At 42.3% G+C, this 14,120-nt stretch overlaps 1 protein-coding gene across 1 annotated transcript in view; it reads left to right on the top strand.

The window, feature by feature from the left end:
• LOC115482154 overlaps window positions 1–14,120 on the top strand; it is a 59,962-nt gene that overhangs the window by 13,399 nt on the left and 32,443 nt on the right. The window contains 3 exon segments of the mRNA XM_030221728.1: window positions 613–783; window positions 5,870–5,964; window positions 7,751–7,845. Of these exon segments, the coding sequence (XP_030077588.1) occupies window positions 613–783; window positions 5,870–5,964; window positions 7,751–7,845 (361 nt within the window).

Here is a 14,120-nt window from a genome sequence, read left to right on the forward strand (position 1 = left end):
ATCCAGAGAATTACCATAAGAATACTGCAATACATTTTGCTTAATCCAGAACATAACCATTGCAATACCACACCATACTTGCTGTAGAGCATTGTCATAGGAATTCTGCACTAAATCAGGAGCTTTAGCATAGGAGCACCACATTATAGTGCGTCACACGCCCAGAACACTGCCATAAGGACAGCACAATATATTCTGTTAAAACCATAGCAGTACCACATCATACTATGCAAGTGGAACATTATCATATGAATATTGCACTAAATGCAGAGCTTTATCATAGCAACACTGCATTATAGTGTGCTAAATCCAGAGCATTAGCAAGGGAACACTGCATTACCATGATGCATAGTATTCTACTATAGGAATGCTGTTCTATACTGCAGTATTTCCTATAGTAATGCTCTGGATCTGGCTCTTTATTTTGTCCCACGCTCTAAGCATTCCCATCAGAATACTGCAGTACAGTGTCAAAATACTGTGCTATGGTGTGCCAAACCCAGAGCATCGCCATAATTATGGTGTTGAATTAATTTGGTGTACCAAATTCATAGCCGTTGTAGGAGTCTGGGAATGAAACTCTTGGAATTAACCACTTCTTTCTCCTTGCAGGGATCAGCAGCAGGTGGATAGCTGGCGTATCCAAGCAGGAATCTCCACTCTGTCTGTTCTGTTTGCAACCCGTGTGGATAAGGTTTTCATTCATTCCATGTACAATAATTCGAAGCCTAGAACCCTATGATATTGGCCTTATTCATCTGAAATCACCCTTAAGCTTCTCAGGTGAGGTGCCAGTACACGGAAGGCTTGCTGAACCTTGCTACATGAGTAAATTTCCTCTCCTGTGCATTTGTGTCAGGAAAGCAAAGTTCACACCAAGTTCATATGTTAGAGGGATCCAGATGCCAGGGAGGTGTGAAGAAGGAGGAATTTTATAAATCAAGGGGTCAATATTCAAAGCAATTTAACTGGCCAGAAATGGTTCCTGATACTCAGGAGCACTTAACTGGTTAGTGTTGCTGAATATCACCACAGACCACTAAAGTCAAAGCTATTTTGTGGGCGGTCCAGGGTGGAGTCAGCATTTATGAGGCTAAGTGCCAATATTCAGCACTTAACTGCTTAAGTTTAATGGTCAAATCAGATTGCATACTACTACTACTAACCATTTCTATAGCACTACTAGACATATGCAGCACTGTACAGTTGAACATGAAGCGACAGTCCCTGCTCAACAGAGCTTACATCTAATCAGGACAAATAGGACAAATAAGGGATAAGGACAAAGAGTAGCAAGATTCTATGCAGAATCTCAAAGAGTAGCAGGATTCCGGAATCCCAAAGAGTAGCAAGATTCCATGCAGAATCCCAAAGAGTAGCAAGATCCCGGAATCCCAAAAAGTAACACGATTCCATGCAGAATCCCAAAAGAAGCAAGATTCTGGAATTCCAAAGAATAGCAAGATTCCGTGCAGAATCTCAGAGTAGCAGGATTCCAGAATCCCAAATAGTAGTACGATTCCATTCAGAATCCCAAAAAGTAGCAAGATTCCATGCAGAATCCCAAAGAGTAGCAAGATTCTGTGCAGAATTCTGTGCAGCACTGTACACTTGAACATGAAGAAACAGTCCCTTCTTGACAGAGCTTACAATCTAATCAGGACAGACAAACAAGACAAATAAGGGATAAGGGAAATACTTAAGGTGGGAATGATAAAACAGACATGGGTACTGAACAAGCAATAGGGGTTAGGAGTTAAAAGCAGCCTCAAAAAGGTGAGATTTTAGCTTAGATTTGAAGACAGCCAGAGATGGATTTTGACGTACTGGCTCAGGAAGTCCATTCCAGTCGTATGGTGCAGCAAGATAAAAGGAACGGAGTCTGGAGTTGGCAGTGGAGGAGAAGGGTACAGATAAGAGAGATTTACTTGATGAAACGGAGTTCCCGGGGAGGATTGTAGGGAGATATAAGAGTGGAGAGTGAATACACTTGTAAGCTTAAAAGTTAGTCCTATCTTTATGTGGTGTCGCTTAGGTGGTTAAGTGCTGAATATCGCACTTCATTGCGTAAGAGAGAACCACCCGCATCAATCCAGATATTGACGTGACCCGACATAATAAAGCCACTCACCACTGCTGGATGAATATTGACCCCCAATTCATTTTTCTTACTGGATGTGATGTACGATTCTACTTATCTCATAGTGGGAATTCAACTGAAACTCTCCCTTTTCCACTCTCAGAAGTTTAGCTCAGTCTGTGTCAGGGCACAGTCTAAACCTGGGTGCTTCTTAGATACAGCAGAGAACAAGAACGCTGTCTCCTAGCCATGATAAACAGCAAACAACATAAAGCAGACCAGCAGGTGTGGAATTAGACAGCTTATTAGAACAAGCACCCTGACATGGCTAAGTTTTGCCTAAAAAGGCTGGATCAGGGGTAGAGCTGTTAATCCAGACATATCACATTGTTTAAACATACAAATAAAAAATAAATCATATTAAAAGATAATTTCAAATTGAGCATAAGTAGAGAGGTGTGGTAGCCGTGTTAGTCCACTCTTAAGGTTATCAACAGAAATCAAACAAAAGAAAATAAGATGATACCTTTTTTTATTGGACATAACTTAATACATTTCTTGATTAGCTTTCGAAGGTTGCCCTTCTTCCTCAGATCGGAAATAAGCAAATGTGGTAGCAGATAGTATATATGAGAGAAACATCAAAGCATTACTTTGACAGTCTGACAGAGTGGGAGGGTACATATAGATAGAGCATATATATAGATAAAGTAAAAACAATAAATAAAAGAGTGGATAAATAATTTAAAGATTATGCTAGTGCAGTCATAAAGTGTAACATAAATGGAACAATTTTCTTCCATATAGCACACACAGAAACAACCCACATGGACATGTGTATGGCTTCTGAAGCAGCTAGAACAGTGGAATAATCAATATTCTTCACAAAGAGTTGTCAGTACACTTAGTTCATAACTGGACTTGCACTTCATTGGAGAAAAAAGCCTCAGTTTTCGCTGGGAACACTCAATAGTGAATTAGAGAATACATCCAGCATCTCTACTACATCCAGTTCTTTTCTATCATTGGCATGAGTCCAGTGGTGATTAACTATAGAACCGTCTAGTTTTATTTAAATATTTATATTTTTTATATTTTTCTTACATGTGATCAAAGTAGAGAGATTCCTCTATTAATATCTACTTCAATGCGGAAAAAGAAGCACTTATCTTCATATGGACGATCCCTCCAATGAAATGCGAGTCTAGTTATGAATTAAGTATATTGACTCCTCTACGTGAAGAATATTGTTCCATGTTCTGCATTCAGTGTATACTAAGTTTGTGTGTGGAATGTATTCTCCAATTTTTAAATTGATTCAACAGCAGTCTACCATACAAGTTAAAAGTGCAAGAATGCAACAGGCTAATGTGGAGCCAATAACTAAAATGCAAGCATCATTGCAATCAATTTTCTGATGATTACTGCCAAAAGTGACTTATGTGAGGTTCTGTACAAACAAGTAACAGTAGCACCAAAAAGGACACATACCTAAAGGGGAGCTAGAACAAATCTTCCCCTGATAGCAAATTTCTATTAAAAAAAGCCTAAAATTCAAAAATGTTTTGTGAAAAATATAATCCTACTTAAAAACGTCACGGAGAGACACACTAAAAAAACGTTTTTAGTTTTTTTTTTGAAATATTTTTATTGTGTCATGAATATAACAAGTCAATACAAAACTAATCTGGGACAACCCCCAGGTATACAGCACATCATCGGTTATACAGTCATTACGCCACTCTCCTGAGCACCAGTTGCACATTAACATCACTTAAAACATAGTTTAAACGGATACCCTGTGCTCCACCATTTCATGACTGTTTTCCTTTTCCCCCCCCATCCCCCCCGCAACCCTCCTCCCCTACCCCATCCCCTCCTATCCCCTTACCCCTCCGCTAGGTCTCCACTCTAGCTGTCCTTATCAAGCTCCTGTGCCCCTAGGCTAAGATACCGCTTCCACAGCTCTCGATACCTCTTATGCTTATCAGCTGTCAGAATCGAATATTGCCACCCAACCCACTGCCCCAATTCTTTCATCAGAGCATGCCAATTATTCAGAGTTGGAGGATCGGGGTCTGTCCAGTGTTGTAAGATACACTTTTTAACCAACAATGTGGCTGTTAAAATAAATTTGTTTTGTGGTTCTGTGAGTCCCTCATCAACCAACTGTTTATCATTACCAAGTAGAATGATTGAGTATGACCAAGCAAATGGCCGTCCTATAGTGTGCTCCATGGTCCCTAGAATGTGTAAAATCTAAAAAAAAAAAAAAAAATCATGAAATTAATATCTAAAAAACACTTGTTTAATCATAAAACATCAATTAAACACTGTAAAAGCTCAAATTACATCAATCTTTTATGAAAAATTTCAATCACAGGATCAGTGGTGGAATTAGATGCAGCTATGTCTGGCTAACCTGGAAACGCTATTTATTTATGAAAAACACTGGAAAAATCAATTTTAAAAATGCTTTAAAAAGTGTGAAATCTTATTCATTCCAGCAGCCATCTTGAATGTGTGCCTTGTTATGACAGCACTTATAGGGGTCCTTTTACAGAGTCATGGTAAAATGTGGCCTGTGGTATTCTTGGCATGAGGGATTGCCATGCAGTGAGGCCACTTTTTACTGCGGCTGTAAAAAAACATTTTTTTCTATTGGTGTCCTTAATGGTCATTCGCTAATTTCACAATTAGTGTGCGGCTATTAGTGCCTGAGCCCTTACTTGTCAATAAAGGCTCACATGCTAATCCAGCGGTAATCAGGCAGCATGCGGTGATAGGCATGTGCTGCCCAATTACTGCCAGTCACACCTACTCCCCGGCCTGCTGCATTAGAAAATAATTTTTATTTTCTAGCAAGGGAAACGGCGCACAGCAAAAGCAGAACTACCACAGGGCACCTGGGTACCCGGCAGTAGTGCTGTTTTGTCGCGTGGTAGTCCTACTGCCCTTTAGTAAAAGAGCCCCATAGTGCAGTACTTTGCTCACATCCGGCTTATAGTATAAAGCAGTCTCAAATGTACCATTCATATGTTTAATCTTAATGTCCAAGAAGAGACCTCGTTCCTATTGTAATTTTTAACTCATAAATTCTTTATTTGCAGTAACTTTCTATACTGCTCTAGCTGACTGGGCAGAAACAAGCAGTGTACAGGCTAAAAAATAGGAAACAACCATATATAAAATGCTAAAAGTTCATCATCCTTGCAATTCCAAATCATAAAATGTCATCAATGTACCTTTCCCGTAATAATATACTACTCTTGTATGGATTATCAGTTACAAATTTTTCTTCAAATTGGCAACATATAAATTAGCTGCAGAGGGGGCCATAGTGGCACCCATTGCTGTGCCTTTAATTTGTTTGTAAAATCTGCCTTCAAAACAAAATAACTCTCTTTCAAAGTCAGTGTTGTCAATTCTACTATGATAAGGAACCAAAAATGGTATAATGATAATGAAGATTTTATGGCAGAAACAAAAGCAATGGGATTCCAAAGCAAACAGAGGAATCACAGGAGTAGAAGAATGGAGGGAACAGCCTCATTCAGCTATGGAAACTGCACAACCTAAACAGGAACTAGAATTCTTCTGAAGTAGCCTCAGAGGAGCCCACTGGCAATTAGCAAGGGTGAGATTATTTTACTGCAGCAGAGTGGCAAAGGCTTGCTAAAGTATGCACAACCAGTCCCAGAAACAGCTCCCTGAGTTAAGACTGCCCTTCCTGACAGACATTAACAAAAGACATTTTTAACCTGAATCCCTTTTTCTCTTTCATTCCAGACGTAATTCAACCAATTTGTCTTCCAAATTTTGATGACAGCCTACAAGACAATGTCAGACTGTGGGTGACAGGCTGGGGTCACACTCAGAAGGAGGTATGCAGAGCGCTTTCCTGCCGTGCTCAGTGAGATCTCACTAAACTAACACCTTGCCATGTTGGACAGATAAATGTGAATGAGAAAAGCAGATGAAAGCATCCATCTAGTGAGCTCTGGAGCATGTATCATTATACAAGGATACTCCTTACATATGCCCTGGCCTGACACCAGCCTCTATTGCAGCTACCAGCAAACATTTCACAGAAAGTTTAAATGTAATGATTTTACTGGGCATGATTTGATGCTCTCGGGTAGAAGAACGCAGTTTTCGGTTGTCTGTGGGGATGGAGAATAATTTGTGACTGTCTCTAGGAATTAGACTGATGCATATCTGATAATCTCTAAAGATGAAGGTCTGGAATCTGTGAGTGAGAAGAGACTGATGTAGTCATCTTTTTTTTTTTTTAAGCAGGATCTCCATCTTCACAGCTACAGGAAGCTCAGATTTCCTTAATCCCAACATCCAGCTGCAACAGGGAATACACAGGGCAAATTTTGGACAGCATGATATGTGCAGGACGTATCGAGGGTGGCACTGACACCTGCCAGGTCTGTGAGTCTGGGCTGCGCATCATTAGAGTTAGCCTTGGAACCCTGGAGTTCATGGCTCTCTCTTCTCAGCAGGCTAAAGAGTTGCTCGTGCTTTGAAAAAAATGTTATCCACTCTACCTCTCTCTTCGTATCTGTAAGGATTTATTTTGGGGGTTATTTATTGCTCCTTCATGAAGACACAACAACATCCTTATACTCAAACTTCATAATAATTAAAGTCTGCAATACTCCCAGTTCCTTCGAATTATAGACCACTGGGTTGTGGAAGAGTAGCTACCCCAAATTGTGCAAGCAGAGAGCACTTGAGAAAGCACAGGCTGAAGATGAGGGCACCATTTCTTGCTGTGACTGACCTTAGGGACTGTCTAATGCAGAGATTTTCAGGCCTTTTTCATCTCATGGCACACTTACCCGGTGCTAAATTGTCAAGGCACATGCCCACACATAGTCCAGCATTTTACCTTCCTCCCCACCCCCCCCACACTCCCACCACCACCTCCATACCCACACCCACACATGGTCCCGCATTTTACCTTCTCCCCCCCCCCCCACCCAGCAAATAGTCCACCACTTGCCTTCTCTTTCCCTCCACCCCATAAATAGTCCAGCATCTCTCCTAGCTGGTCACCAGCTGGAAGGAGACAGGAATCTCCCCTTCCCCCACCCCATGTATCTTTTAAAAGTTTTCTTGTCTCTAGTGGTCAGCGGCAATGAGCAGCAATTCATGCAGCTTGCTCGCACCAACCCCAGAGCCTTCTCTCTGATGCTTCCCATCTATGCAGAAGCAGGACGGTTAAGTCAGAGAGAAGACTGTGGGGTTTGCCCAAGCAACTGTATGAATTGCAGCTCGCTGCTGCCAACCACTAGAAACAAGAAAACTTAAAAGGTGCACTCCATTCCATCACAAATTAAACTGGACTAACTCCCGCAGCACACCTGGGAAGTCTGGATGGACTCTTGAGGAGTTAAAAAGCCCTCATGTTAGGGGGATACGGCATGTTGATAGAGGTTTTTTTGTGGCTTCTCTCTTTTTTCTACTACAGCTCATAAATCCTGTCAGCCAGTGCATAGGTATTTGGAATATGTGTCTTCTAGGAGTTCACTTCATTTGAATGGTCATTAACATGCACCCATTCATCTCTAAAGGACTTTTAGATGTTGGGTTTATTTTCAGAGAAACCTGCAAGGAATGTAACCTCTCTGTTTTTCCCTTGCTGTCCGTTCTCCACAGGGTGACAGTGGGGGCCCACTGGTTGCTTTGAGTGGGCAGAAATGGGAACAGATGGGCATTGTCAGCTGGGGCATTGGTTGTGCACAGCCAGGAAGGTTGGAGTGTATACCAGGGTCACGTATTACCTGGACTGGATTTATGGTGCCATGAAGGTAAGAAGTGTACTGATGTTGCAAGACCTGCAGGACTTAGGACCTGTTCATGTGAACCGGTCTAAAAAATGTTTTGTACTGTCTATGAACACTGCTGGGAAGATATGTGTTTGCTAATATTGATAATGCAATAATGAGGTAATTCTACAACTGGGTACCTCCATTTGGGTGTCCTGAGGACACATGGTAGAAGACTGTTCTGTATGGCCACCTGATTGCCCAGGTTCTGTTATAGAATACTAAGAAAGCCGGTATCAGCACATAACATTTGCGTGCCCACAGCTGGTATAAATGTGGGCACCTAAGTGCAGCAGGGATGTGCATAACTTACAGCATTGTATGCCACCCTTTGCATTTGCATGCCATGTAAATTAGGCACCACTATTAGTGAATAAAGCAGAGGTTCCCTGCTGGCACTTTTGCAGTTAAGTGTACACTGATGTGTGTAAATGCTACTATTCTAGACACAGACATAAATGTGGGCACTTTTAGTGGCATAACCACGAAGGAGGGGGCCTAGGCTCCCCATTTTGGCAACAGACGCCCTCCAAACCTACATGGCGCATTAAATGGCTGGTGGGGATGCCAAAGCCCCGCCAGCTAAAGAAATTCCTCGCTGAGCCACTCCCCTCCTCTTTGCCCTGCTATAGTAAACTGGAAATCGACAGGGCGCCTCCCTCCGCCAAGTCTCCTCACGCATGTTGAGTTTACACAAGAACTGGAGGCACCCAGCCGACTTCTAGATTACTGCAGCAGGGCGAGGAGGAAGGGAACAGCTCGGCAGCAAATTTCTTTGACTGACGGGGCTTTGGCATCCCCAGAAGCAAAGGTATTATTTTTAATACATTGGAGGGGGGGGGCGGAGGGAGGGTATACATTGCCCCTTCAGTCCATCTCTTGGCCCCGCCTAAATCATAGGGCTGGCTACGCCCCTGATATAGAATTGCCCTTCACATGCATGTACAGTATATACCTGCAGCTGGCCCAGATAGACACTGCAGGTTTGCAGGGTGTAGTACATCTGTCTTCTGTGGTGGCTTGGAACCCCCATCAAATAGAAATTTGTGTTTCATTGTACCTTAATGAGAGATGTGGGATGAAGGGAGTTAAAATCTCATGTTCAGAGCCTTAGGCTGGAAAGATGGCTCTTTTGCTAAGGGCATGTTTCTGTTAGATCTGTACAGAGCTGAGAGTCATGGGCTACAGCTGAATTAACCTTTCGCCTTCCCCCTCAGGACCACACATGAGAACCAATTGTAATACTTTGTATTATCTCTGTGATACTTTGTACCATACTTTGTAAGCCGCACTGAACCTGCTATCGAGCGGGAAAGAGCGGGGTATAAATGCCACAAATAAATAATGTTGTTGAAAGAGCCTTTGGACAAGTGGGTACCCAGTCTTCTTTTACCAGGGGTCCATGTCTGATACTTGCTGTTTATTCGTTATTTTTGGACAGTTTCTTATCAGTGACTAAATCTTTTTGCAGAAAGCACAATGAGAAACAGATGGAGAGAAGCAGCGCCCCGCACCCTATTTGCCGTGGAACTCACGTGGGACCTGTGTGTCCCATCGCTTCCAGGGAGCCTGATACTTACGAGGCGGAGGTGCATAACCTGCGCTTTGGTGCCGTATATTACACTACAAGATCTGTTACAGATGAAGGAACCCAAATCTTACCTCTGACCTAGCACCCAACTGGGAATTTATGAAGAAGACATTCTGTGCAAGAACTGAAAATTCCATAGTGCCTTGTATAGGGAAAGGACAGACTTTGCCCTTCTGTAGAGGGCAGTTGATAGAAATATAGCCTATAACCTTTTATAAAGGAAGGACAGACTCATTCCCTCTGTAAGGGAAGGGCAGCCTATTTCTATAAGTGCAATGACTGACCTCATTTGAAGCCATGTTGACCACTGGGGTTCTATCAGATTTTCAAGTTGGAAAAATATTTCCTCATGTTAAATATTTATTACACTTTATATAAATACATCTATCTAAAATATATCTAAAATGTTGAAACTTGGACATCTTTTATGATATCCCAATTGTTTAATGTGATATTAATATTGCACTATAAGGATCTATCCTTTTTGATATAATGCTTTTTGGTTATGTTTACATTATTCAAGTAGAGCTGAAGATTGGGCAGTGTTCTAACGAACTTTACCTGTGTGACCCATTCCTGCCCTGCAGCACCCACTGCTCTTCCAGTACTGAGACCCCTCAATACAACTCCCTCCTCTTCTACAGTACTTTCTACTATACCCACTGCCTATGCACCCGAATGCTGCTCTATAGCACTCACTGCTATTCAAGTACTGAGAATTCCTCACAAATGGCACCTCACTCCTGCCCTGAAATAGTCCTGGCTATTCCAGCACTGAGCCCCATACATAAGCTCAACCAAAGCACCTCACTCCTGCTCTGCAGCACCACCTGTAATTCCAGGATTGAGATCCTGCCTCAAATATTGTTCTGCTAAAGCACTCCCCTCTGCTATTGAGACCCACACACAGAGCTCTACCAATGCACCTTATTCCTGCCCTGCACCAGCCCCTATGCCGTAGATCTTTTCAGATCAGACAGTGCTAACTGTGCTGAACAGTGCCATATTGTGTAGCGGTTTTGTTATGTGAAGAACCGTGATCCAGAGTGGAGTCTGAGATAACAGCATCTTCACATAATTATGACCACTAATTACCTTTGTAAAATTGTAAATAAATGTTTTTATATGTAGTATAAGAAAATTAATGCTGCAATTATGAAAACCTGAATGTAAATATAAATAAATGTAAATTATATTTATACTTTTTTTTAAATCGTATTGAATATATATTGTAAATAAAGAACTATTGCAAATGTTATAACAACACTCAATATTGTAGGCAGAGTTTTCATTGTACACAGCACTGCTCCTTGTGTTCTGTATATACTACTACTGCTTATCATTTCTAAATCGCTACTAGATGTATGTAGTGCTGTACACTGAACATGTAAGAGACAGTCCCTGCTCGACAGAACTTATAATCAAATCAAGATAGACAAACAGGACAAATAAGGAATAAAGACAAAGAGTAGCAAGATTCCAAACAGTAAAAAGATTCCGGAATCCCAAAGAGTAGCAAGATTCCAGAATCCCAAAGACTACTACTACTACTTACCATTTCTATAGCGCTACTAGACATATGCAGTGCTGTACACTGAACATGTAAGAGACAGTCCCTGCTCAACAGAGCGTACAATCTAATTAGGACAGACAAACAGGACAAATAAGAGATATGAGAAAACGTACACTATTGTAACAGAGAGGTGTAGAAAGCTTCTGTAGTACAGTGTTGCGTGTTGGGAGCAGTTAGACACTTTCACAAAGTCGTTTGCATATACAAAAGACGTCCACACAGTTTTACAGAGTGCTGCATACGCAGAGAGGTGTGCAGAGCAGAGTTGTATGCAGGGAGAGGTGTACACAGGAAGTTTAGGTAGCTTTGGATACTGGCATTGTGCGATTGTGGATCCCTGGCAGTGAGCTCAGTTCTGTTGTCACTGTATATTATAGAAATAAAGAAGTGCAGACTCAGGTTTCTTTCTTCTGAAGATTATTTGTATACGTTGGAACAATTTGTGGCACAGTATCCACTTATCATAGCTGTATAGTCTGTAATTAGTATAATTACCTTAGGAATGTTTTATAACCTGGCTTCTAACTCAGTCAGGCCCTCTCTTGGGTTATGCTGCCATAAATCTTCATTTGCGACTATCCTGGAAGGTTTTTTTTCCCCTATTCTTGTATGCCTTTCCAATTTAGTTCCAGCCGTTGCAGGGATGGCCTTTAGCCAGGGGCCACAAGGCATGGTTCTCTTTGGGACCTAATGAAAGTGGACCCAATGTCTGGCCACTAGGTGTCGCTGTTGCACAATGACTGGAATGCCTTTCTCACAGGGGCTGTGGGCACTGTCTCTTCAGCATCCCCAGCAGAGGAACGGGCATAGGAACTGAATGTAGGACCTCCATGCCACAGTGTGCATCACTACATCTGAGTCACCAGGCTGGCTCTGAGGAATTCACCTTTTCCTCAATCCTCTTCTTACAGAAGTGCTACACTTTCGGGTTTCAGATTACTGCCTTTATTAAAGACTTCACTAAAGCAATCTTTTCTGAACAGTAATATCCTTCCAAACAAACATTTAATCCCATCTAATGTTTTGTCTCCTCAACTAAACCTTCTCTTGAGACAGAAGGGTGTTTACCTTGCAAGGGTGAAATAGGAGCAATACTCTGTAACTGAGGTCTCTTGAAACGCTATATGCATAATGTACATCCATGTATGCCTACCATTCTTTGTGGTTCATAGGATATCACATAGTTTACATGCTGGTTTGGAATCTGCCAAAGACCGGTAGCAATCGGTGGAATTCAAATATTTTTAACTAAATAAATCATCATAAGTATATTGCTGATTTTGTAAGTGTGCCCACTGACAAAGACATGAGCAGCACATAATTGAAGGGTAGGTTATTGGTAACAGTGAGAGATAGCACATCACAAATTAAATCCGGAAAATCACATTGTGGAAAGTATATGAATTTATTTGCATTCTGCAGAGGGAAATAAGTATTTGATCCCTCTGGCAAACAAGACCTAATACTTGGTGGCAAAACCCTTGTTGGCAAGCACGCGGTCAGACGTCTTCTGTAGTTGATGATGAGGTTTGCACACATGTCAGGAGGAATTTGGGTCCACTCCTCTTTGCAGATCATCTCTAAATCATTAAGAGTTCTGGGCTGTCGCTTGGCAACTCGCAGCTTCAGCTCCCTCCATAAGTTTTCAATGGGATTAAGGTCTGGTGACCTGGCTAGGCCACTCCATGACCCTAATGTGCTTCTTCCTGAGCCACTCCTTTGTTGCCTTGGCTGTATGTTTTGGGTCATTGTCGTGCTGGAAGACCCAGCCACGACCCATTTTTAAGGCCCTGGCGGAGGGAAGGAGGTTGTCACTCAGAATTGTACGGTACATGGCCCCATCCATTCTCCCATTGATGCGGTGAAGTAGTCCTGTGCCCTTAGCAGAGAAACACCCCCAAAACATAACATTTCCACCTCCATGCTTGACAGTGGGGACGGTGTTCTTTGGGTCCATAGGCAGCATTTCTCTTCCTCCAAACACGGCGATGTTTGAGTTTCATGCCAAAGAGCTCAATTTTTGTCTCATCTGACCACAGCACCTTCTCCCATCACTCTCGGCATCATCCCAGGTTTTCACTGGCAAACTTCAGACGGGCCGTCACATGTGCCGTGCGGAGCAGGGGGACCTTGCGGGCACTGCAGGATTGCAATCCGTTATGTCGTAATGTGTTACCAATGGTTTTCGTGGTGACAGTGGGCCCAGCTGCCTTGAGATCATTGACAAGTTCCCCCCTTGTAGTTGTAGGCTGATTTCTAACCTTCCTCATGATCAAGGATACCCCACGAGGTGAGATTTTGCGTGGAGCCCCAGATCTTTGTCGATTGACAGTCATTTGTACTTCTTCCATTTTCTTACTATGGCACCAACAGTTGTCTCCTTCTCGCCCAGCGTCTTACTGATGGTTTTGTAGACCATTCCAGCCTTGTGCAGGTGTATGATCTTGTCACTGACATCCTTAGACAGCTCCTTGCTCTGGCCATTTTGTAGAGGTTAGAGTCTGACTGATTCACTGAGTCTGTGGACAGGTGTCTTTCATACAGGTGACCATTGCCGACAGCTGTCTGTCATGCAGGTAACGAGTTGATTTGGAGCATCTACCTGGTCTGTGGGGCCAGTCTCTGCCTGGTTGGTGGGGATCAAATACTTATGTTCCCTCTGCAGAATGCAAATAAATTCATATACTTTCCACAATGTGATTTTCCGGACTTTAATTTGTGATGTGCTATCCTCACTGTTACCAATAACCCTACCCTTCAATTATGGCTGCTCATGTCTCATGGTGAGACAGACTGAAGGTCCATCAAGCCCAGAATCCTGTTTCTAACAGTGGCCAATCCAGGTTACAAGTACCTGGCAATATCCCAAAACAGTACAATACATTTTATGCTGCTTATCCTAGACATAAGCAGTGGCTTTTCCCCAAGTCCATCTTAATAATGGCTTATGGACTCTTCTTTAGGAAGCTATCCAAAGTTTTTTAAACCCTGTAAAGCTAACTGCTTTTACCACATTCTCTGGCAACAAATTCCAGA

This window comes from Microcaecilia unicolor, chromosome 12 (genome assembly GCF_901765095.1).
Source record: "Microcaecilia unicolor chromosome 12, aMicUni1.1, whole genome shotgun sequence".
NCBI classification, from domain to species: Eukaryota; Metazoa; Chordata; class Amphibia; order Gymnophiona; family Siphonopidae; genus Microcaecilia; species Microcaecilia unicolor.